Source organism: Elephantulus edwardii, unplaced genomic scaffold (genome assembly GCF_000299155.1).
Source record: "Elephantulus edwardii isolate Elephantulus edwardi_28Jun2011 unplaced genomic scaffold, EleEdw1.0 scaffold00091, whole genome shotgun sequence".
Lineage (NCBI taxonomy): Eukaryota > Metazoa > Chordata > Mammalia > Macroscelidea > Macroscelididae > Elephantulus > Elephantulus edwardii.
The window spans coordinates 7,488,055-7,509,995 of record NW_006399841.1 but is presented as its reverse complement, the minus strand read 5'-3'; the positions used below and the strand labels follow the sequence as shown (position 1 = coordinate 7,509,995).

The window sequence follows — 21,941 nt, the reverse complement described above, 5'->3', positions numbered from 1 at the left end:
TAAAACTAATAAAATTTAATAATAATTAAAAAATAGAAATGTTTTTAAAAATAGCTACAAATTTTGAGTGGCTGTTGACCAGAAAGAGTCTCTGTGTTCATCTACTTACTAACAGAAAAATAGAAAAATTTTTAAAAATAGCTACAAATTTTGAGTGGCTGTTGACCAGAAAGAGTCTCTGTGTTCATCTACTTACTAACAGAAAAGTAGTCAGTTTGAATCCATCTATACTTATCTTGAGCTCTGGTGGCTTAGTGGTAAGGCATCGCACTGCCAACCCAAAGATACACTGTTCAGATCCATCAGTTGCTCTGTAGGAGAAAGAAAGATGGACAATCTCCTCCTGTGCCATTAACTGCCTCTGAAAACCCTCTGGAGTGTCAGCCACGGGTTGGTTCAGACTTGAAGGTGGTACACAACAGCAACAACAACAACAGACTCATCTTAGAAGGTGATATCTTTCCAAAAGGGCATAATGTTGTTATTGTGACCCATTGAGTCGGCTCTGACCCATAGCTGACCCTCTAATAGATTTGTTGTTGTTGTTAAGTGCCATTGAGTCGCTTGCAACTCATAGCAACCCTATGTACAACAGCCCCAAACTCTGCTCTGTCCTGTGCCAATCACACTGTCTCTGACACTCTCATCCTGATTACTCCAGTCACTGAATCAATTCACCTCATAGAGGACCTTCCCCTCCTGCGCTGTCCCTCCACCCTCCCAAGCATGATGTCCCTCTCCAAGGACCAGTCCCTCCTTACAACATGTCCAAAGTATGTTAGATGGAGCCTCAGAATCCTTGCCTCCAAGGAACATCCTGATTCCTTTTCTTAGCAGTCCATGGTACCCTCAATACTCTTCTCCGGCACCACAGCTCAAAGTCATCATTTCTCCTTCTGTCCTCCCTAGTCATTGTCCAGCTCTCTGATGCATAGCAAGTGACTGCAAAGACCATGGCCTGTATCAGACACACCCTAGTCTCCAGAGTGACACCATTGCTCTTCAGTACTTTGGAGAGGTCCCTAACAGCAGACTTTCCCATCGTAATGGGTCTTTTAATTTCCTCGCTGCTGTTGCCAAGAATGTTGACTGTGGAGCCAAGCAAACCAAAGCTATGACCAATCTCAATCTCTTCACCATCCATCCTGATGCTGCCAATTGATCCAGTGGTGAGAATCTTTGTCTTCTTGATATTGAGCCTCAATCCACACTGAAAGCTGCAGTCCTTATTGCACAGAAGGAGATTGCCCATCTAAAAGGTCATAGCCAGTGAAAAATCCCATGGCATGCAGAACTACTCTATGACACGTGATTACAACCATGAGTTGGCATCAACTCAATGGCACCTGGCGTGATCTGGTTTTGCAGAACCGTCAGACGTTGCACTAGCCACTCACACTGCATGTTTTTCCATGAGTCTCTGTAACACCCTATGAGGTAAATATCACATCCAGTTCTACACAATGGAAATAAGGATCAGAGAAGTTAATTAGCTTTATAGAGGCCGCATAGCCAGTATAGTAAGTGGCACAGCTAATATTCAAAGCCATTGATTACAATGTGTCTCCTCCTTCCATTCAGCTCTGCAGCCTCTCGCTGGGGAGATCAGGTTAATTCACATGAAACAATAAAAGAACAATTAGCTGCTAAGCTGACATATTGTATTGAACACTTCTGGGCAAAGCTGCCATCATTCTTATGTTCCACAATTACTTTCTACAATTCTCTTTTGTTGTGCCATCAACTTGAAAAATAAGGCCACCAACTAATATTAGGAAATTCAATTTTTCATGGATTTTCTTCCTCCTTGGTGACTGCTTCATTCAAATTAGGTACCGGAATAAAGCTGAGCTGAAGGATAAGAGAATATACTGTGATGAAAACCCAAATGGAGGAAATGTGTTCCTTGGGTGTATTTTTTAACCCCCATTGCATTAGAAAGAACAGATAAGATATGTCATAAAACACCAACTACGTCTCTATTGATTTTCTAAATCAATACAAAGTATGCATTAGGAGATCAAAACACACAGCATCAGAGTGCTGAATTGGGAATAGCTTAATCAGCTGAAAAATGCAAACAAAGGGAAGACAGAACAATATATTTAATAGGCAAAATTGGAGCAAAGAAATTTAAGATTAGTCAGTGCTGCAGCTAAACCCCAAACAGATTTTAATATTTAACAATATCTTGCTGACATCAAGTAATTTAAATAGTGGTTCTGCAATAAGTCCCTTTAAAGCTCCTGAGTGCTAGAATTCTTAGCACTGCACCAAAAATCTCAGATACGGATGGAAATAAACACAAATTCTAACTCCAATTTAATCAGTGTCTTGCAGGGTTGATTTCTGTCTTTTAATTATCATCTCTGACAAGATATGCAGAGAAAATATTCTGGGACTGGGGCTAGAGGAGCTCAAGCTTGATTGTGACCATGCCTAGCTGTGTGACTTCAGGTCAACACACTATCCTCTCTGGTTAAAGGATGCTCTCAGTTTAACAATGCCCTACAATATGCCTGCCCGCTCAAACAGTCAACAATTACATGGTTTAAGTCCAGTTTCCAATTAAATTCTCATTCATGCAATTAAAATAAAGCAGTCTCTGGACTACTTTTTTGAAAGAAAGGTTCCTCATGCCCTGCTCTGCAGGACTTCCCTCATGTGGGCTCAAAAGAAAAGAGAAGGAGAAGATGAGAAGGCGGGCTTGGCATCCACTTTACGCCCACTTTCAGACACAGAAATGCTGTTTCATCTCACACTTCACTCTCTACCCTTTCACTTAAATCGAGAGTTTGAAAGTGTAAATGAATAAATGAATGAACACTTTGGCCAAAATTTACAACATGACTGACAACTTGACATTCCTCTCTTTTCCCTCTCAGCCTCTCTTACCTCTCTTGCCCAAGGGATCAGCAGACAAGGGACCCAGCTGTGAGCCCATTAATCTTTGACAACTGGACTCCCCAAAGACTATGCTGATGCCAACAGCAATGGCTGATGCAGCCAGCCATCTTCATTTGTTGTGAGGCTCTATGTGGCATGATTGCCTTTATGACGTGAAGAAAAGAAAGTCCACTCTTCTGGAATCAGTCTTGGACTCTGCCTGAGCGTTCCCCTGCCTAATCCTTCCCTGATGGGAAGAGAAGGCAAACTTTATTGAGTTCAAGCTAGTTAAAATGTTGTTGTTATGTGCCATCTAGTTGCCTGCAACTCATAGTGACCCTATGAACAACCACCTTAAACCCTGTTCTATCCTGTGCCAAACTCACTGTCTCCAACACATCTACCCACATTACCCCAGTCACTGAAGCAATCCATCTCATTGAGGGTCTTCCTTTCTTGCTCTGTCCCTCTACCCTCCAAAGCATGATGTCCCTCTCTGAGGAATGGTCCTGCCTTGCAACATGTCCACAGTATGTCAGATGAAGCTTTAGAATCCTTGCCTCCAAGGAACAGCCTGGCTTCACGCTCTCTGGAACGAAATTGTTTGTTCTCCCAGCAGTCTATGGTATATTCAGTACTCTTCTCCAGCACCATAGCTCAAAGGCATCAACTCTCCTTCTATCATCCCTAGTCATTGTCCAGCTCTCTGATGCATAGCAAGTGATTGCAAGGACCATGACCTTGATCAGGTGCATCTTAGTCTCCTGACTGACATTGTTGCTCTTCAGTATTTTGGAGAGGTCTCTGACAGCAGACTTCCCCAAAGCAATACATCTTATAATTTCCTGGCTGCTGGTGCCAAGACTGTTGATTGTGGAGCCAAACAAACTAAAGCTATTAACAATCTCAATCTCTTTACCATCTATCATATTATGATGCTGCCAATTGTCCCAGTGATGAGAATCTTTTGTTTTCTGGATGTTGAGCTTCAATCCATATTGAAGGCTGCAGTCCTTGACCTTCAGCAAGTGCTTCAGGTCCTCCTCAGTTTCAGCAAGCAGGGTTGTGTCACTTGCATAACACAGATTTTTGATGAGTCTTCTTCCAATGCTGATGCCACATTCTCCTCATAGAAGGAACCCAGCCACCCGGATAGTCTGTTCTGCATATAGATTGAAAAGGTATAGAGATAGGACACATCCATGATGTGCACCCTTCCCAATTTTGAACCCTGCAGTGTTTACTTGCTCTGTTCTGACAACTGTCTCCTGATATAGGAGACAAGTCCAAGTATAGTTTTCACATAAGCATGATTAAGTATTCTGGGATTCCCGTTCCTCTCAGACTTAGCCATAGTTTGTTTTGGTCCACACAGCCATTCACCTTTGTATAGTCAATGAAATATACATACACATTCCTCTGATACTCTGTGCTTTCAGCCAAGATCCATCTAACTTTAGCTACAATATCCCTACTACCACAGTCTCTTTTAAATGCAGCCTGCACTTCTGACAGGTCTCTGTTGATGTGCTGTTCCAATTGTTTTTGAATAATCTTCAGCAGAATCTTGCTTCCTTGTAATAGTAATGGTATAGATTATAAAAATTAAGTATTTTGGTAAAACATTGTTTATTACTTTAAAATACTGTCTCTTATGCTGCCTTCCTCTCCTGTTCTAATGTTCTCTTCTGGGAAGAAAGGGCTATCTTACTCAATTTCATGTGTCAAGATCCTTGAATCACCATCCTGGTCATTGACTCTTTTGTCTATGTAGTCAACTCTCTCCACTGGTTGTTATTTGTGAGGTGACCCACTGACTTCTTCCTACCAATTATTCTCATCTTGGCTCCTGATGATGGAATAGACCACACTGCATTTGTGTGACAGCTTTTCTCAGTTGAGAGTTAAGTCTATCATACAGTTTCTATTTTCATCCTCATCAGATAGAGAGCCTAGGGAAGGTCAATGGGACTCTCTCCAGGCTACCTTCCTTCGAGGGCAAGGGGGACTTTCAGAATTGCTTCCACTTTCTAACAAGCTAAATCTAGATTCTCCTCCATTTGCTCCCATAAGTCATCGCTTTTACTTGTATAATGATATAACGTAAGAGCTTTTACGAAGAGAAGTTGGTACAAGCCTCCTGTGCCGTCTTTAGCACTTTTATAACATAAACTGTGTCATATTCCCAACTCCTCCCAGGCCAATTTAGATCCCAAAGAATGGGAAATGCAAGGACATGAAGTCTTTCAATCCTTGCCTCTCTTGACCCTCTTTTCCTCTCCATTATCATTTCAAGTTCAACATAATATTTGCCCCTTCCCCTTTGACTTCTTCTATGTTAAATCTTCCTTTCTTTGACTCTGATCCAATGGATACCCCCTAAAGACCTAAAATATCATTTTCTTTCAATGGTCATAAGTTGGCCCATTAGGACTACTTGTTGTGGTTGCTGTTGTTACATGTTGTCAAGCCAGAATCAAATCATAACTGGCCCCTCAGAGGGTTTTCAGAGCCACAGAGGAGACCATCTTTCTCCTGTGGAACAGCTGGTGGATTCAAACAGCCTTCCACTAGACCAGGTCGTGTTAAAGATGAAATGAAATCATCTTAAGAACCTTCCCTTATAGGAGTAGCTTGCCTTGTAAAACTGCTGTTTTGCTTTGAAAATTATATTTTGACTGTCTGAGTCTAAACACTAAGTGTCTCTCTTTCTAGTTTATCTGCACAGATCTTCATCTCTCCTGGACAGAACCCCCTGCAGAGAACATGTACTCAGGGAGGCCACAGAAGAGCAGTACAGTAATAGTTTGGAAAATAAGGGCGTGGGTATATTTGAGAAGTAGATTGCAGTGAAGCTGTAAGACACTCTAAACTCACTTAGAAAGGCTAATTTTACACTCAAAACAGGTGGATTTCATGATATTTCAGTCACACCTTATATTTCAAGAAGCTCTTAAAAATCATAAGCAGTGAAGGGAAAAAAAAAAAAAAAGAAAGTGAAGCACAGGGTTCTCCTTCCAGTCCTGATGATGGGAGAAGAGAAAGTGAGAAAACTCGGGACAGAGAGCAAACAAACGCCTTGGCCTCCCTTACTGCATTCTCAGTGAGTAGAAAAGTATGGGTTTTCTGAAATCAATTCTCATATGTTTTTATGTGTATCTCCTGAGCAATAAGACGTTTTACGCTTCTTTAAATCATGAGTATGAACTATAATTTGACATGCATATGTTTACATAAAAATATATTCATTTAAATAAACTTATATGGAAGATTATTTCATAACGTTAAATACTGACAACATAGCCAAGAATACGCTCACTCTCTAATTGCCATCAAGTCGGAATCTACTCATAGCTGACCCTCTGCTGGGTTTTCTGAGGCCGTAAATCTCACTAAAGGTAACTGCCCATCTTTCACTCTCAGAGCCACCAGTGAATTTGAACCAGCAGAGAGATATGGCCTTTGGGTTAGCAGTACAACTCCCTACAAAGTGCCCCGACAAGAACTCATTATAGCTTGTATTACAGTAAAACTCTTCACATCTTAATTAGTGGCAATCTGCATTACATTATATATGGTTCTAGTCTTCTAGGTGGTATAGCACTGGTCTGTGCATTGCTGTACAGAGGTAACTCATGGTTGCTGTGATGCTGAACACTGGGACACTGATGTGCCAAATGTGAGAATGGTTACCCATGGTGGACAGTGTTTGGTGGAGCTTCCTGATTAAAACAAGCTTGGAAGCAGGAGTGGTATCCACTTCTGATATGGCTTGCCTCCGGAAACTCTATGAACAGTGCTCAGGTCTTTCGTTCACAGGGTTACTATGAGTCGTCTACGACTCGACAGCACCTGACACCTGACGATGACAACTAATCTTCTGTTGACTAGGAAACCAGAAGACAAGTAGAAGACCATACAACAACCATTAACAATAACATGGTCGGAAAAAGTAGTAAGTGATGATTAAAGGTGTTACTAGGATTTAAAAGAAGGAAGAAGTGTCTGTTCATATCCTGTGCCGATTTTCCTATTGGATTATTTACCTTTATCTTGTTGTGGTGCTCAAGTATTTTATAAATTCTGGATATAAGTCCCTTATCTGATACGTCATTACCAAATACTTTTCCCCAGTCTGTGGATTCCCTTTTTACCCTGTTGGAGAAGTTTTAGGATGTGCATAGGGATTTGATTCTTAGAAGGTCCCATTCATCTATTTTATCTTCTCCTGGTTGTAGGTTTTTCAGGATACTTGGAAGACTGTTTATGTTGTGGATTAGGACTTCTAGCGTTCTTGCAAGCTTTTCTTTAATGAAGATTCTAGCCCTTGGTTTAATCCTAGGTCCATGATCCACCTTGAGTTGGTTTTTGTATATGGAGTGAAGTGTGGGTCTTGCTTGAGTCTTTTGCAGATACTTTTCCAATTTTGCCAACATCATTTGTTTAAAAGGCTGTTGTTTCCCCATTTAACTGATTTTATCTCCTCGTCAAAAATCAGTTGACCATATATAGATGGGCTGATCTCGGGTTCTCAATTCTATTCCATTGATCCATGTGTCTGTCATTGTACCAGTACCATGCTTCTTAACCATCACGGCAGTGTAGTAGGATTTGAAATCAGGGAGTGAGATACCTCCTACCTTTCTTCTATTTTTAAGGAGTGCCTAAAAAGATGGATTCAATAATGTACACTGCATTGAAACAGATGAGGGAGAAAACGGTTTAAAAGGGATATGTGATTAGTTATCTTTGTCATGACAGGAGTCCAGAGCGAAGGCTGCATTGTGGAGTGGACCTGGGGGGAGGGATTATAAAACAATGAAAGAATTTCTCTTTTACTTTTCCACGAGGGTAGTGTACTAGGGGGGAGGGTTGGGAGGGGAGAAAAGTGCAACAATGAATGAGTAGAAATCCAAAGTCTCTGTAAATTTTCATTAAAATTCGTAATAAATTTTTAAAAAAATAAAAAAGGAAGAAAAAGTAGCCGATATTCACAGGAGACCGTCAGGAAGGGAACAAACACATTATAAATGTAAGATTCAAAAACTCAAGGACACTAGTCTTGGATCATTCTCTGATGGCACAAACTAACAGCTGGACACACTGGAAACACTAAGATGTATAATAAAGGATCAGTGTTTACAAAAGCAATGTCAAGGTCACAAAACAACAGCTTGTCTTGGGAGGCAAGTCAGTCAAAATTCTTTTCTTTTCAGTCTTAGAAGTTTTCAAAAAACTAAATGTTTGGCTCTTAAATGGATAAGCAGTGAGACAGCTGGTGAACAGACAGCTGGTCTCCCACTGGTTTAATTCCTTTGACTCTAAATATCCCCTTCACTCATCCAACTCCAAATGATTCAGTGGCTTAGGTGACAAAATTCCACTCTTCTTTCACCAGTGAGGAACAGAAAGGGAAGAACTGAAGACGGATTTGCTGATACCCTCTTGGGTTTTGAGGGTGAGCACTGGCTGGGACTCATCCCCAGCTTGAAGGGCTCTGCTTACAGAAGTCACAGACCAGACAAGTGTAAGGTTTTTAGGAGCATTGGTCATCTAGTGGGTAAAGAGTAGCATTGCCAACCTAAAGGCAGGTGGTTCGAATCTACCAGATGCTCTAAGGAGACAGATGGACAATTTCGTCCCATGTGATTTACAGCCTTTAAAAGCTTGCTGGAGGGCCAGCTATGAGTTGTTTCCAACCCAACAGGACATAACAACAATAACAAACAAACAAACCCAATATGGACAGTTAGGACCTCTAGGGATGTCAGCGAGAAGGAGTTGTACCTCGATGGTGATTTGAATCCAACAGTAGCTGCATGGGAGAGAGAGAAGGGAAATCTTTGAGTCACTGTATCCTCAGAAACCTAGTAGGAGATTAGCTTTAAGTTGATTCCAACTCAATGCCAACGAGAGAGAGAGAGAGATGGACAGTTGGAATGCAGCTCGTCCAGGGCAGGGCAATAGCTTTCCTGTGATCAACTCATGGTGTGAGATCTTTTTATGTTATTCATAAAAGTATTAGCTAAAAGCATCCTTTAAGGAAACTATGATCCTTCTCCTATGTAAGTTGGCAGCAGCTAGGTAAGGAGGCATAGGTACACTGTCAATCAAATGGTCAGTGGTTCAAATCCACCAGTTGTTTCACAGAAGGAAGGTGAACAATCTCTTCTGCGGAGCAACTGGTGGCCTCGAACCGCATGCTGCAGGGTTTGCAGCGCAGCTTCTTGCAATTAGGCCACTGAGAAATGACACCTACTACTAGGGAAAAAATATCCCAAGACTTGGCGTACATGAGAATGAAGCTCAAACACTGACCTACGCCTCACTGCCTAATACTATCTGGCTCCAACACTCATACTTGCACTCAACCATACACAAAGGGATTGATGAACATCTGTCGAAAATTGAGTACTTCCAGCCAATGGATTTTCCACTGTAGTCTTGAGCAAATTTCCAACTATTTGCTATGCCTTAAAATATTTTTCATCTTTTCTAGAATTGTTGGGCTTTCATTTTATGTGTCTATATTTTTAATTAATTTTCAAGCAATTATTCTGTCTTGTTTGCAGTGGGGGGAAAAGCTGAAAAAGCAAAATACAACACAGGAGATTAATTAGACTATATTTTCCATTTCAGTGTAAGGATTAGTCATAACAATAGAAATAACATATCTCTCTTAGAAAATGGAAGCTGAATTGAATGAAAACAGCTGGAAAGTCTGACCTAAAATAACTGAGGAAAACTTTTAAGCAAAACCAAAAAACTACCCTGAAGTCTCTTCTTTACCAAATTAAAATAATTTTCTCTTTCTTCTTTTTGACATAATCTATGTGCTTACTATAAAAAAACAAACCAACCAAATAACAAAAACCCACACACAGAAGAACCTAAGAAAACATTCATCATCTGCCTAATTGTATACAAGCACTTTCTCCCCTAGATATATATTCGTCTTTCTGTTCCACTTTCACATATATAAATGGATTATTGAGTTGTTGTGTTGAGTTTTTTTTCTCCAATAAAGTGGGCTTTCACAATGTAGACTAGTTTACGATATGTTGTTGTTATGTGTCATAGAGTCACCTGCGACTCATAGCGACCCTGTGTACAACAGTCCTAAACCATGCCCTGTCCCTTGCCAATCTTTTTGTCTCGGACATGCCTATCCCCATTACCCTAGTGAATGAATCAATCCATCTCATTGAGGGTCTTCCTCTCCTGCTCTGTTCCTCCACCCTCCCAAGCATGAGGTCCCTCTCCAAGGACAGATCTGGACTTGCAACATGTCCAAAGTATGTCAGACCAAGCTTCAGAATTCTTGCTTCCAAGGAGTAGCCTGGCTTTACCCTTGCCAGGGAGAACTTATTTGTTCTCCTAGCAATCTATGGTATAGTCAATACTCTTCTCCAGCACCAAAGCTCAAAGGCATCAATTCTCCTTCTATCATCCCTAGTCATTGTCCAGCTCTCTGATGCACAGCAAGTAATTGCAAAGGCCATGGCCTGGATCAGGCACACCTTAGTCTCCAGACTGACATTGTTGCTCCTCAGGACCTTAGAGACTTCTCTGAAAGCAGACTTCCTAATGCAATTCGTCTTTTCATGCCCTGACTCTTGGTACAAAGAGTGTTGATTGTAGAGCCAAGCAAACTGAAGCTGTCAACAATCTCCATCTCATAATCTTGCTTTTACATTTTAAAGCCAATTCCGATTTATAAACTTTTAGTACATACCCTTATTTTACTATTGGTAGGAAGTGATTTTTTAGAAAGAGACATCATGCTTAGAAAGATAGGGGGTCAGAGAAAAAGAGGAAGACCTTCAACAAGAAGGAATGATACAGAGACTGGCAATACGCCCAAGTGTGTGGGCGATGATGAGGGTGGCACAGAACAGGGCACGGTTCAGACCTGTTGTTTGTCGGGTGTCTGTGAGTCATACTAGTTTGGAAGCAGGAGCGGCATCCACTTCCGTTATACCTTGCCTCCAGAAACCCTGTGGACCTGGAGAGAGGAGGAGAGACACACAAGCGTTGAGGACTCTCCTTCATAGGGTCGATCTATGAGTCACCTGTGACTGACAACACTTAACAGCAACAACAACAAGAGTCATACTAAACTCGACATCACCTAACAACAATAATAAGCAGAAAAAACAATTGCCTTAAAGTTAATTAAGCGAGAAAAAGAACAAAATAAAAGAAAAATGAAAAATTTAATAAGTAAATTGAAAAGGCTTACAGTATCAAATTTTGCAAAATTGTCTCATAATAGGACCAAATTACTAATATTTGAAACAACAAGAACGTACAACATCTATTTTCAACCAATTCATTAGAACACTTAATGAAGTTAAAGTAAGAATTGAGGCTGTGAATATCAGAAGCTCAAGAAAATGCTTTAATTATCTAAGAATAAGAAGCCTGACAAAATAATTTCATGCTTGCTTCTGGAATGAAAGGATTTGGTTACAAAATATAATTTAGCGAGGAAAAGCAGATGTGTCCAAAGAAGTAGCAATATGGAGGTATTTTTGCACACTTATCGTTAAGGTCCTGATATCTTACACAATACCCACAGGTTCTGCAGAAACAAGTAAGAACCTCTCCCAAATGTAACTCCCCTGAGTCACTGAGGTAACATCATGATAGATGGAAAAAAGACTGAGACTGTCAATGACTTCATCTTACTTGGATCAACAATCAGCACCCTTGGTACCAGCAGTCACAAAAGCAGGAGATGTATTGCATTGGACAAGTTCACAGCCAGTGACTTCTCCAAGATGAAGAGCACTGATGTCAGTTTGAAACTAAAGTGTGCCTGATTGCAGGCTATAGTCTTCTCAATCACCTGCAACACATCAGAAAGCTGGACAGTGGATAAGGATGACAGAAGAAGCATTGATGCCTTTCAGTTGTGGTGCTGAAAAAGAGTACTGACTATCCCATGGACGGCCAAAGGAACAAACAGACATATCTCGGAAAAAGTGCAGCCAGAGTGCTCCTTGGAGGCAAAGATGACAAAGCTTCATCTTTCATCCTTTGGAGATATAGCTAGGTGAAGCTATTCCTTGGAAAGGGAAGTCATGACTGGAAAGCTGGAGGGTCTGTGAAGGAGAGGAAGACTCCCAACTCCAAAACAGTATGTCCTCTGACCTTCACTCATAGAGAACTTATTGCGTGTGAACCAGAGCAGAAAAGAAGAATAAGCTAAGGGAGTACAAGTAAGTCCAAAAGAAGGGAATATTCAAGGAAAATAGTACATTATGAGCCAGCAAGGAGCAAAATTGTGGAAAATGTTGTAGGCCAAATGTCTCAGGCTTCTCATCAGATAAATTAGAAATAAAAGTAAAGATGAGAAAGGAAAATACAACCTTTAAAAGATGTTGCAGACCAAGGGTAGAGTAATTTTGTAATTATTAATAATGAGACCGACTACCAGGAATGAGAGAAGAGAGAGTAAATCGGGGTGGGGGGCAGCAGTCCTGATGAAGGACTGAAGGCCTCAAGGGGAAGTCTTGCAGATAAGGCCAAGTTCCTCTGTATTGTTTACCTTATGCTTATCTCAGGAGGGAGGGATTCAGTAAATACAAACTAAGAACAGTGCTGACTTTTAAGGAATGCCTTAGTGATACAGGGTGAATTCTAGCTTGTATTAAGCCTCCCTCATATCCTCATAGAGCATTTGGTTTATTATTCATATTAAATTTGATATTTGGCTTCCCACAAAAAGATATGTAAAAGTCAGCCTCTTTTTTTAAATAATGATGAGTACATTTGCATGTCTAAGAATGCATACCTGGATAGTAAAAGTATAAAATATATAATAACACCATCACTATCAAAATGAAAATAATGTCTAGGTATGTTGGAAAGAAGAGTTATGGCTGGAATGGCACAAGAAGGGGACTTCAGGGGTGCAAGGCAAAATTCTACACCTATACCTGAGTGAGGGAGACAAATGTGCTTGTTCCATGTAACAATTCATTGAGCTTTCTGTTTCTATTGCCCATCCCTTCCCTCCCAGAGTCTGTGCTTATCTTATAACAGAAACACATTCTAAGAAGGAAATCCAAATGAAAGGAGAAGATAAACAAGAGAAGGAAGAGAAATCTTTGTCCTTGTGGAATCTACATTCCAATGGAATCCAGAGGTTCTTCTAGCCTGAAGAGCCAACCTGGGTGGAGTGTATGGGTGTGGGTGGTGTAGTGTGTGTGTGTGTGTCGGGGTGTGTGTGTGTGTGTGTGTGTGTGTGTGTGTGTAAGTGAATGTTGCAGCATAAGAATAAGGTGGAATGCTTATCTTGGTTTGAGTCTCACCTACAACCTGGGAACAACCATCTAAAACGGCAGTGAGGTGTCCTGCAAGTACAATTCCTCATAATCCAAAATAAAGTCTGATGGTGGTGTTGTTAAGTGCTGTACAGTCATGGACGACTCATTGCTAGCCTATGAACAAAAGACCTGAACACTTGTATAACTTTCATTGTTTCTCCAATTTCATAGGGTTTCCAGAGCAAGCTATTTTGAAAGTGGATGCCACTCCTGCTTCCAAAAATTGGGGAGTTCCACCAAACACTGTCCACTATGGATAACCGTCATTGCATTTGACACCTCAGTGCCACAGTGTTCAGCTTCACAGCAACCACGAGTTACCTCTGTACAGCAAATGGACAGACCAGGGCTATACTACTTAGAGGAATGTTTGAACAAAAACAACAGCGAATAAAGTCTAGTGGATGCAAAATAAGACCAAATATTACGGATTTCTGCAGCCTCTCAGGGATCGCCAGGGACTCATGAAGGAAGGAAAGCAGGGAAGGAGATGGACAATAACAAGAATCCATGGGTGACAGAATGAAACTATGGAGAGGGATTCCAGTTCTGAAATATTTTAGTTCAATACTCTTCTCTTTTCTATATACATTCTACCACAATAAGATGAGATAGGGGTGAAAATCTCAAGTCAACATCCAATGATTTCATTAGTCCAAAGGACTAATGGGCCATATGAACCAAGCTTCTTCAAGCATGAAGCCAGAAGAACTAGACAGTACATAGCTCTGACCAGCATCACAATAAAAGGTCCTCGATGGAGTGAGAGGACAATGTAGAGCAAACATGAAATTCATAAAAAGACCAGACTTGCTGGTCTGATTGAGCCTGGTGGAAACTGGTGGAACCCTGAGATTATGGCCCTTAGATATCTTTCAGACCTAGAACTGAACCCACACCCAGAGATTAGTCAGCCTTCAGCCAAACAATAGACAGGTCTCAGAAAGTGAACAGTAAAACCTGTCTTATTTCACCACACATATTCAATCTGTATGCTGAGAAAATCATTCAAGAAGAGGAACTGTATCAAGAAGAACACAGTCTCAGGATTGAAGGAAGACTCAATAACAAGCAAAATGACAGTGAGGTAAAAAATGGAGCTGACACACTTTGCTGAGAGTGAAAAGAGACTAGTGGCTGTACTGTTTTAGCATCCAGAGTGGTATTTGAAGGTCCCAATCTCTCTAGAGCCTTACCAACATTTTCTGGCTTAGGTTTTTATTTTGTTTTGATGGCTGCTTTTATTGCTAGCATGAGTTTTATCTCACTGTTGTTTAGGGTTGCATCCCTCCAGTGTTAATTATCACAAACCTGTCGCCATGCAAGTCTTCTGTGGCAAAGTGTCTACTGATGTCCTTTGTACTTTTAAAAACTGGGTTATTTTACTTCTTATTGTTGAGGTGTTGAAATTCTGTATACATTTTAGAAAGGTATTATTTGAGAGAGAGAGGTCATTCCAAATATTTTTCTCCCAACCCATAGGTTCTTTTTTTATTCTTTTGAAGAAGTGTTTGTGTGTTTCTGTGTGTGTTCTAATTTGTATAAGTGTTTTCTTTTTAGGAGGTCCCAGTCATGTAGCTCATCAACAAGTGCATATGTACTTTTAGTTACATTTGATAATTTACTTATGCCATGTATTAGAACCCTTATATCTGTTCCTATTTTTCTTTAATCTTTACTTTTAAAAAAATATTATTATTTTCATGTGTGGGTATCGTCAAATCAGATCTGACTAGTACAGAAGGAGATTATCCCTCCTTTTCCAGCAGAGCATCTGGTAGATTTGAGCCACGTACAGGCCATGGTTTTTGCAATCACTTGTTATGCATCAGAGTTGGACAATGACTAGGGAGGATAGAAGGAGAATTGACGCCTTTGAGCTGTGGTGCTGGAGAAGAGTACTGAATGTACCATGGACTGCCAAGAAAACAAATAGATTCATCCTAGAGAGGGTTAAACCAGGCTGCTCCTTGGAGGCAAGGATTCTGGGGCTTCGCCTGACATACTTTGGACATGTTGTAAGGAGGGACAGGTCTCTGGAGAGGGACATCATGCTGGGCAGAGTGGAGGGACAGCGCAGGAGGGGAAGACCCTCTATGAGGTGGATTGATTCAGTGACTGGGGTAATCGGGATGGATGTGTCAGAGGCAGTGATTGGCACAGGACAGAGCAGGGTTTAGGGCTGTTGTACATAGGGTCGCTATGAGTCGCAAGCGACTCGACGGCACATAACAACAACAACCACCTCTGGAATTGCAGTGCAGCTTCTTACCACTAGGCCACCAGAGTTCCCCTGATCTTGACATTTTTTTAAGTCTTAGATTTGCACCTTATGCCCACCTTGAGTTAGTGTTTGTTTATGGTATGAGGTATGAATCTCATTGCATTCTTTGGCAATTGGTCAGCCAGTTTTGCAAGCGTCCTTTGTGAAAGATGCTATCTGTTCCCCATTTAATGGATTTCATCTCTGTATTGAACATTAGTGGTCCAGTGTGACTGTTTGTATCTTAATTATTCATTCCATACAATTTTCTGAGCATAAGTCTATTTATTAAGAGCATGTTAGACACTGTGACTATTTGCATCCTGATTTAGAGATGATCAAAGTCAAGTTTGCAGAACTTAAATCACTGAGGCTAAAACAAAAAAAATCAAAAAATTTAAAAAAAAATCACTGAGGCTGACAAAGGTCAAATAACAAATCTAGAGACGTTCAGTCTGACCATGTTGGAGGCCTAAGCATTTTCTATGTGACTAATCTCTCCTTTGATTCCAGAAGTTCCCAACAAAAGAAAAACTACGGTTTACTGTGGATGTATCCCCTCCAAGAGGCAGTGTGTTCTACAATGGACCCATTTGCCTTGGCCAAAAAAAAAAAAAATGCTTTCTAAACTGGCTTTGAGAATATCATGTTAAAAAGTTAAACGTTTGCCCCAAAGAACGTTGTCCTTTCCTACCAGAGCCCAATTGTCTTTCATTGTTTGCAATCAAAAGTCCACCCCATAGTCCAGCACATTACCCCCTCCCTACAAAGACACATTATCAGGCGGCTGCGAAGCCTGTGAGTCATGGTGTTGGACAAGCATGCTGACTGTCCCATGGACTGCCTAAAGAATTAACAAGTGTGTCTCAAAGGAAACACAGCCAGAGTGCTCCTTAGAGGTCAGGATGGTGACACTTCATTGCACATACTTCAGGCATGTTGGGAGAGGGGACCAGTCCTTGGAGAAAGACAGCATGCTGGGGAAGATGGAAGGCCAGGAAAAGAATGAGAAGTCCTCAGCAAGACGGACCTACACAGCAACTCTAGCAATGGGTTGGAGCAAATCAGAGCTCGTGAAGGAGGAAGACGAGGAGGAGAGGGTGACATTCAAATCTGTTGTTCACAGGGTTGCCACAGATTGTAGTTGACATGACAGCTCTTAACAACAATAACCTGAGGGTTGACAAACCCAGCCCTGCTCTTAGTGAAACTGATGAAAACTGACAAACTTCCGACCCAAAAGGCAGAGGAAGAGAATGTTTCTGTCCTTTCTGTGAGCTCTGAGTCACATCTCAGGGTTCCTCTTTGGTGTTCTCCCTGTGATATCTACAGAGGCAGGGAAAGGATGCTGCCTGTGGTAGGCTGCCAACATGCAGCAGGCAATGTGAATCAAGGGATGAATTATTAGGAGTATGGATTTGGGGGTGAAAGTGCATGAATTGAACCCCCACAACTGCTGTTTACCCTCCTGAGCCTTCTTTTACTTAACAACAACAAAATATATCATAACAGTATTTCTTGCATTGACATGTTAGGTGTCATCAAAGTGACTTAAAGTAGCCCTATGAACAATAGATCTGAACCTCTTTTTATCGAGTGCCATCACCATAATCACTGCTTTGCTCTCACCCATTTCTACAGGATCTGTGTCAATCCGTCTTGCTGAGAGTCTTACTTTCTTCCCAGACCCTCCACCTTTCCCATCACGATGTCTTTTTCCAAGGACTGGCCCCTCTTCACAACATACCCAAAGTATGTGTGATTAAGTTTACCATCCATGTCTCCAAGAAGCTCCCTGGATGCTCTTCCTCCCAATCAGATCTGTCCTGACTTGTTAGGAGGTTTAAGTTACATGGTCCTTGTAGCTTGGTTACCAAATAGTAAGCATTCAATACAGATTATGACTTGTTATCCTAAATGAGAGAATATCTACAAGAAGAAAAAAGAAGATACCTGTAATCAGATTCACTTAAATGATGATAAGGGGAGTAAACCAAAAAGGAAAACACAAAGTTATAGAGAGATAGAGACTGGAGAGATCCATCAGGAGGGAAAGGGACAGCTCAAATGAAAACACTGTGAGCATCTCCCAGAACAATCTTTTTATTACAGTATACGAGTCTTACAACAGCATATAAAATGCCAGCTTTCCAACCGAAAGAAAGCTCCTGCCCCCCATTAAAATTTCCATTTAAAAAACTGTTCTGAGCAAGAACTCAAGTTGAATAAAACAAAGACAATGACTCTGCAGGCAGAATTATGTGAAAGGTTGGGCTATTATTTCAAACCATAGAAGAAAATATCATTGAGTCTAAAGTGCCTTTTAGACTGGATCGAACAACACTTTTAATCTGATGTAATTTATTCCCTAAATGCCTTTTGGGTGTACTGGGGTGAGATCATAAACACGTAACAGAGCATAAAGAATAGAATAAAAATTTTCCATCTGCAACAAGATTCCCTATGACAATTCGTCCACTGTGTACAGATCTGTTGCAGATCGTCAAGAAAGAGTTTGCTTCAGACAGGCATATAATTTAACATTGTCACCAATGTCACCTGCCATAATCTCACCACATCTTGGAAATTAGTTGAGCCTGAAAGACATGTATTTTGTACTCACTTAACAAATTATAGCAAGTATTTAGAGCAAGCAGATGCTATTAAGGGTGTTTGCACCTTACCAAGTTCCCAAGGGGATTCATACAGCAACCTAAACCACTGGTATCTTCAGGAATTCAGATTTAAAGATTCATTTCAACTAGTTGCTACCAAGCCAATTCAAAGTCACAATGTTCCTACGTGCGTCTGACTGTCATCATGCTCTGGTGGCCTGGGGGTAAGAAGCTGAGTTGAAAGCGAAAGAGCACACCATTCAAATCCACCAGGTGCTCTGCAGAAGAAGAGGGGGCGATCTCCTCCTGGGGGATTTACAGCCTCTGAAAACTCTGCCAGAGGGTCAGCTATGGGTCAGTCCTCACTCAACAAGCAACACACAACAACATATGGTTTCAGTGACTGATTTTCCAGACTAAGTCCCCCAGGACTTTTGTTAAGACACCTCCTAGTGGGCTTGAATAACATACCTACGACCTAGCATCACACCTCCTAGTGGGCTATCTTTCAGTTAGCACCAAGCATGTTAACAGGCAGTATCTTCCTGTTGTCCAACTTAGCCCTTCATGAGTCAAACATAACAAACAACAAAGCATCGCCGTCAAGTCAGAACTGCCTTAGAGCCAACCCTCTGGTGGTTTTTTCAGAGACATGGGAGGAGATTGCCCTTCGTTCTCCCATGGAGTAACTGATGGAATCGAACCACCAGCCTTTGAGTCGATAACAAAACTCCTACTCACAAGGCCGCTAGAGCTCCTTGTACACATTCAAGGCAGTCATCATTCCCCACACGCTTTAGACACACCTGCTTACAAGAGCACATACTTAATTCAGGAAGAGTAGTAAGTCTTTCCCCTCTTCAGGAGTGTTCTACAGTCTGTATAGCTTTGAGATGGGGGTTTGCACTAAAACAAACAAACAGAAAAGGTCAAGCAACAAAAAAAGTAGGGTAAAACGGTCACGTGTGAGCATCCTACCCACATTGCCTCTGACGAAGAAGCGTCTAATACTATTGGAAGGATTTTTTTAATCCACATTATAGCATATCCTTCTCAAAGAACCACATGCCTTCAATTATAGGATGTGGAAGGATATTGGAAGCACAAAACGTTACAACAACAACAACCAAAAAAAAAAAATAACAACAACAAAACTTCTGTTAAAGCTTAAGCTTCTGGAACAAACTCCAGAAGCTTAAGTGTCAGTTGTATGCAATCTAAGCAGTTGGAAACAATAAAAGTTCAATTTTTTTTTTTAAAAAAGTATTTTGCAGAAGCGAATCAGTCAGTTATATTGGGGAACTTCTTTGGGATTGTAAAAGGAAAAAGTGGGGTTTCCCCTCATTATACTTGATCTTGTCTGGCAGAGGATAGTATACAGTGCCCAGCTCTGAAAATGACTGGTACACAGGGAGCCCTATCAGAGGTCCCTGATAAACCTGCCAAACAGGAACCCCAAGAGGGTTTCCACTTTAAGAAGGCGTCATTAAATGGGGCTCAGTACAATCTGAAGGGTTATCAATACAAAGAGGAGTTATTCTCAGAGAAGCGCTCATCCTAAAAGGTCATCAGCTCCCTCCTTGACTCGTTACTGAGCTTAAGGGCTGACTCATAAGTGTCTCTCCACCAGGTATGTTAGACTGTAAATCGCACAAAAGGAGTCTGCCTGTGAGATGTCACTGGTGGATTTGAACTGGCAGAGAGGTGTGGGCTTTGAGTTAACAGTGCAGATCCCTAAGGACTAGCCCACCAGAGTTCCCTAACAACTAACTAGTTAAGAGCAAAGCCTCAACAGCAGTAATAATGACCCCTAGCTTCTTTCTTAATCCAGGGGTTCAGACAGGCCCTGGAGGGGTGCTGAACTTGAAATCACCAGCAAAGGTCCAGAGATGGCTGGATGAAGAAGCAGAATGATTAAGTGGATGCCGTCAGGTGTTCGAAGCAGCCTGAGGCCCTTTCCTTCAAAGAGTCGGTAGCTGTTTTACAGAAACACAAGTAAACGGCACTCCAGTATCAATCAGTTCAGGGACTCCTACTGCATCATGTCACCTTCTTAAAAGCAATGTCCTTTCATTGTTATACAGTCCCCCCACCCCAGACCACTTTACTGTGCAGCTCTTATTCTGGACTCTTGTCACGCCAATAAGACCTAATCATATATTCCTTTTATACAGTTCTCTCCCGGTCTATTTCAATGCCCTGTACATTATTTATCCCCTCTTTTCTTAGTTTTCTCCCACCCTCATGTCAGAAAAAAAAAAACTAATTAGGGGGCAGGAAAATGTGCAACAATGAATGAATGGAAATCCAGGTTCTTTATAAACTTTCATTAAAATCTCAATTAAAAAAATAAAAGAAATATCTGATTAGGTAACAATAACAAAAAACAAGAAATAAAAGCAATGTCCTGGCTCCTTATCCCAGAAGCTCAATTCAAAAAACATCTAGATGTCGCCATTCAAGACTAAGGCAGCCACTTTCAGCACCTGTTTACAGAGCTGTGGGTGGAGTATAGTGGGATGCTGTCTTTGTGTCAAAGCAGAGTTAAAATCTCGTGCAGAGCAAGACCAGGCATTCTGCCAAAGGCCCGGCTCAGGGCAGCACTAAGCAGAGAAGCCCCAACGTGGTTAAGAAACCCACAGAGCATCCTGGGTCAGGCTCAGGTCTCAACACCTTAGTAAAGCTAACCCTTGTGATTCTAACAATAACCCCAAAAGGTGCAGAGAGGTGTGCCAAAAATCCGTAAAGGTGGAGCTCCCCACCATTCCAGTCACCCGATGCTGAAAGAGACACCTCCCAGTCCCTCAGGTCCAGCAACCCTGGGGAAATCCAAAGCGGCTGTGGGACAGCTAATGCTTGAGCATTGCGCGCATGGGGAGTGGGGGGCCCTCACCGTCCACCGGACACTCAGCGTCCCCATCCAGGCTCATAGTTGCTCCTCTCTTCCGGTCTCTGTGTGCAGGACTCCGAGGTCGGGCTGCGGCTGCTGTTGCCCAGGCAGCGTCCTCAGGAGGCTGAGGAGACCAGGGACCCTGGAGAGAGGAAGGGGGGAGGAGGAGGAGGAGGACGCGCGCCCGGGCTGCACTCGCTCGGCCCTCCAGGCCCCAGTGCCACCCCTGCAGCCCAGGGCTCTTTAATAGTGAGAGTCTGCAGGTTGCAGCCCGTGCACTTGGAGCTCTGCTGGCTGCACGCCATGCGGTTGAGGCAGCAGGCGTGACCCAGGGCCAGTGTCCCTCCACCCTGGCTGGGAGCGCCAGGTGCACCGGTGGGTACACAGCTGAGAGCACAAGTGCGGGCTCTGTGCCTGCCAAGGACGAGGCAGAGAGAGGGACCCTCAGTGCCCTCCAAGTGCAGAAGCTGAGCTAGGCAGGTGAGTGGACCTTGGCCTAGTGACCTTCCTTCCTTCCTTCCTCCTGGGGTCCAAGGAACCTGAAGCTGACATGACGCCTGCTCCAGGCCACCAATCTATTTTAGGGCAGCTCCTGCGAACCCAAGCCTCTGCTCATTCATTTAACAGCCCCTGACATTTAGAAGTTCTACAAGATGATCACTTGTCCCTATCTGATTTCAGCATTTTCTCTCAGCACAATTTTAAGTTGAGAGTACAGGGAACAGGAGGATAGGTGGTACAGGAAATGAGCAAACTGTCCCCCGCTGTCAAGTGTCTGCTGACCTACACCACGCCTGCAGGGCAGAGTGGAGGTGGCCTGTGCGGTTTCCAAGGCTGTAAATGTTTCCATAAGCTAGCCTCATCCTTCTCTCACTGCTGCTGGTGAAGTCCCATCACCAGCCTTCAAGTTTGCCTTCTTTTTTTAAAATGTATTATTTCTTTATTATTAATAT

The 21,941-nt window shown here is 42.0% G+C and overlaps 1 protein-coding gene across 1 annotated transcript in view; it reads right to left on the bottom strand.

Moving 5' to 3' along the window:
* Positions 1–21,293, bottom strand: part of GADL1 (glutamate decarboxylase-like 1) — a 230,511-nt gene extending 209,218 nt beyond the window's left edge. Inside the window, exons 1-2 of the mRNA XM_006890667.1 lie at positions 21,213–21,293; positions 20,992–21,112 (exon numbers count right to left, since the gene is read on the bottom strand). Of these exons, the coding sequence (XP_006890729.1) occupies positions 20,992–21,112; positions 21,213–21,293 (202 nt within the window). The remainder of the gene's footprint in view (positions 1–20,991; positions 21,113–21,212) is intronic.
* Between the last annotated feature and the right edge of the window lie 648 nt (positions 21,294–21,941).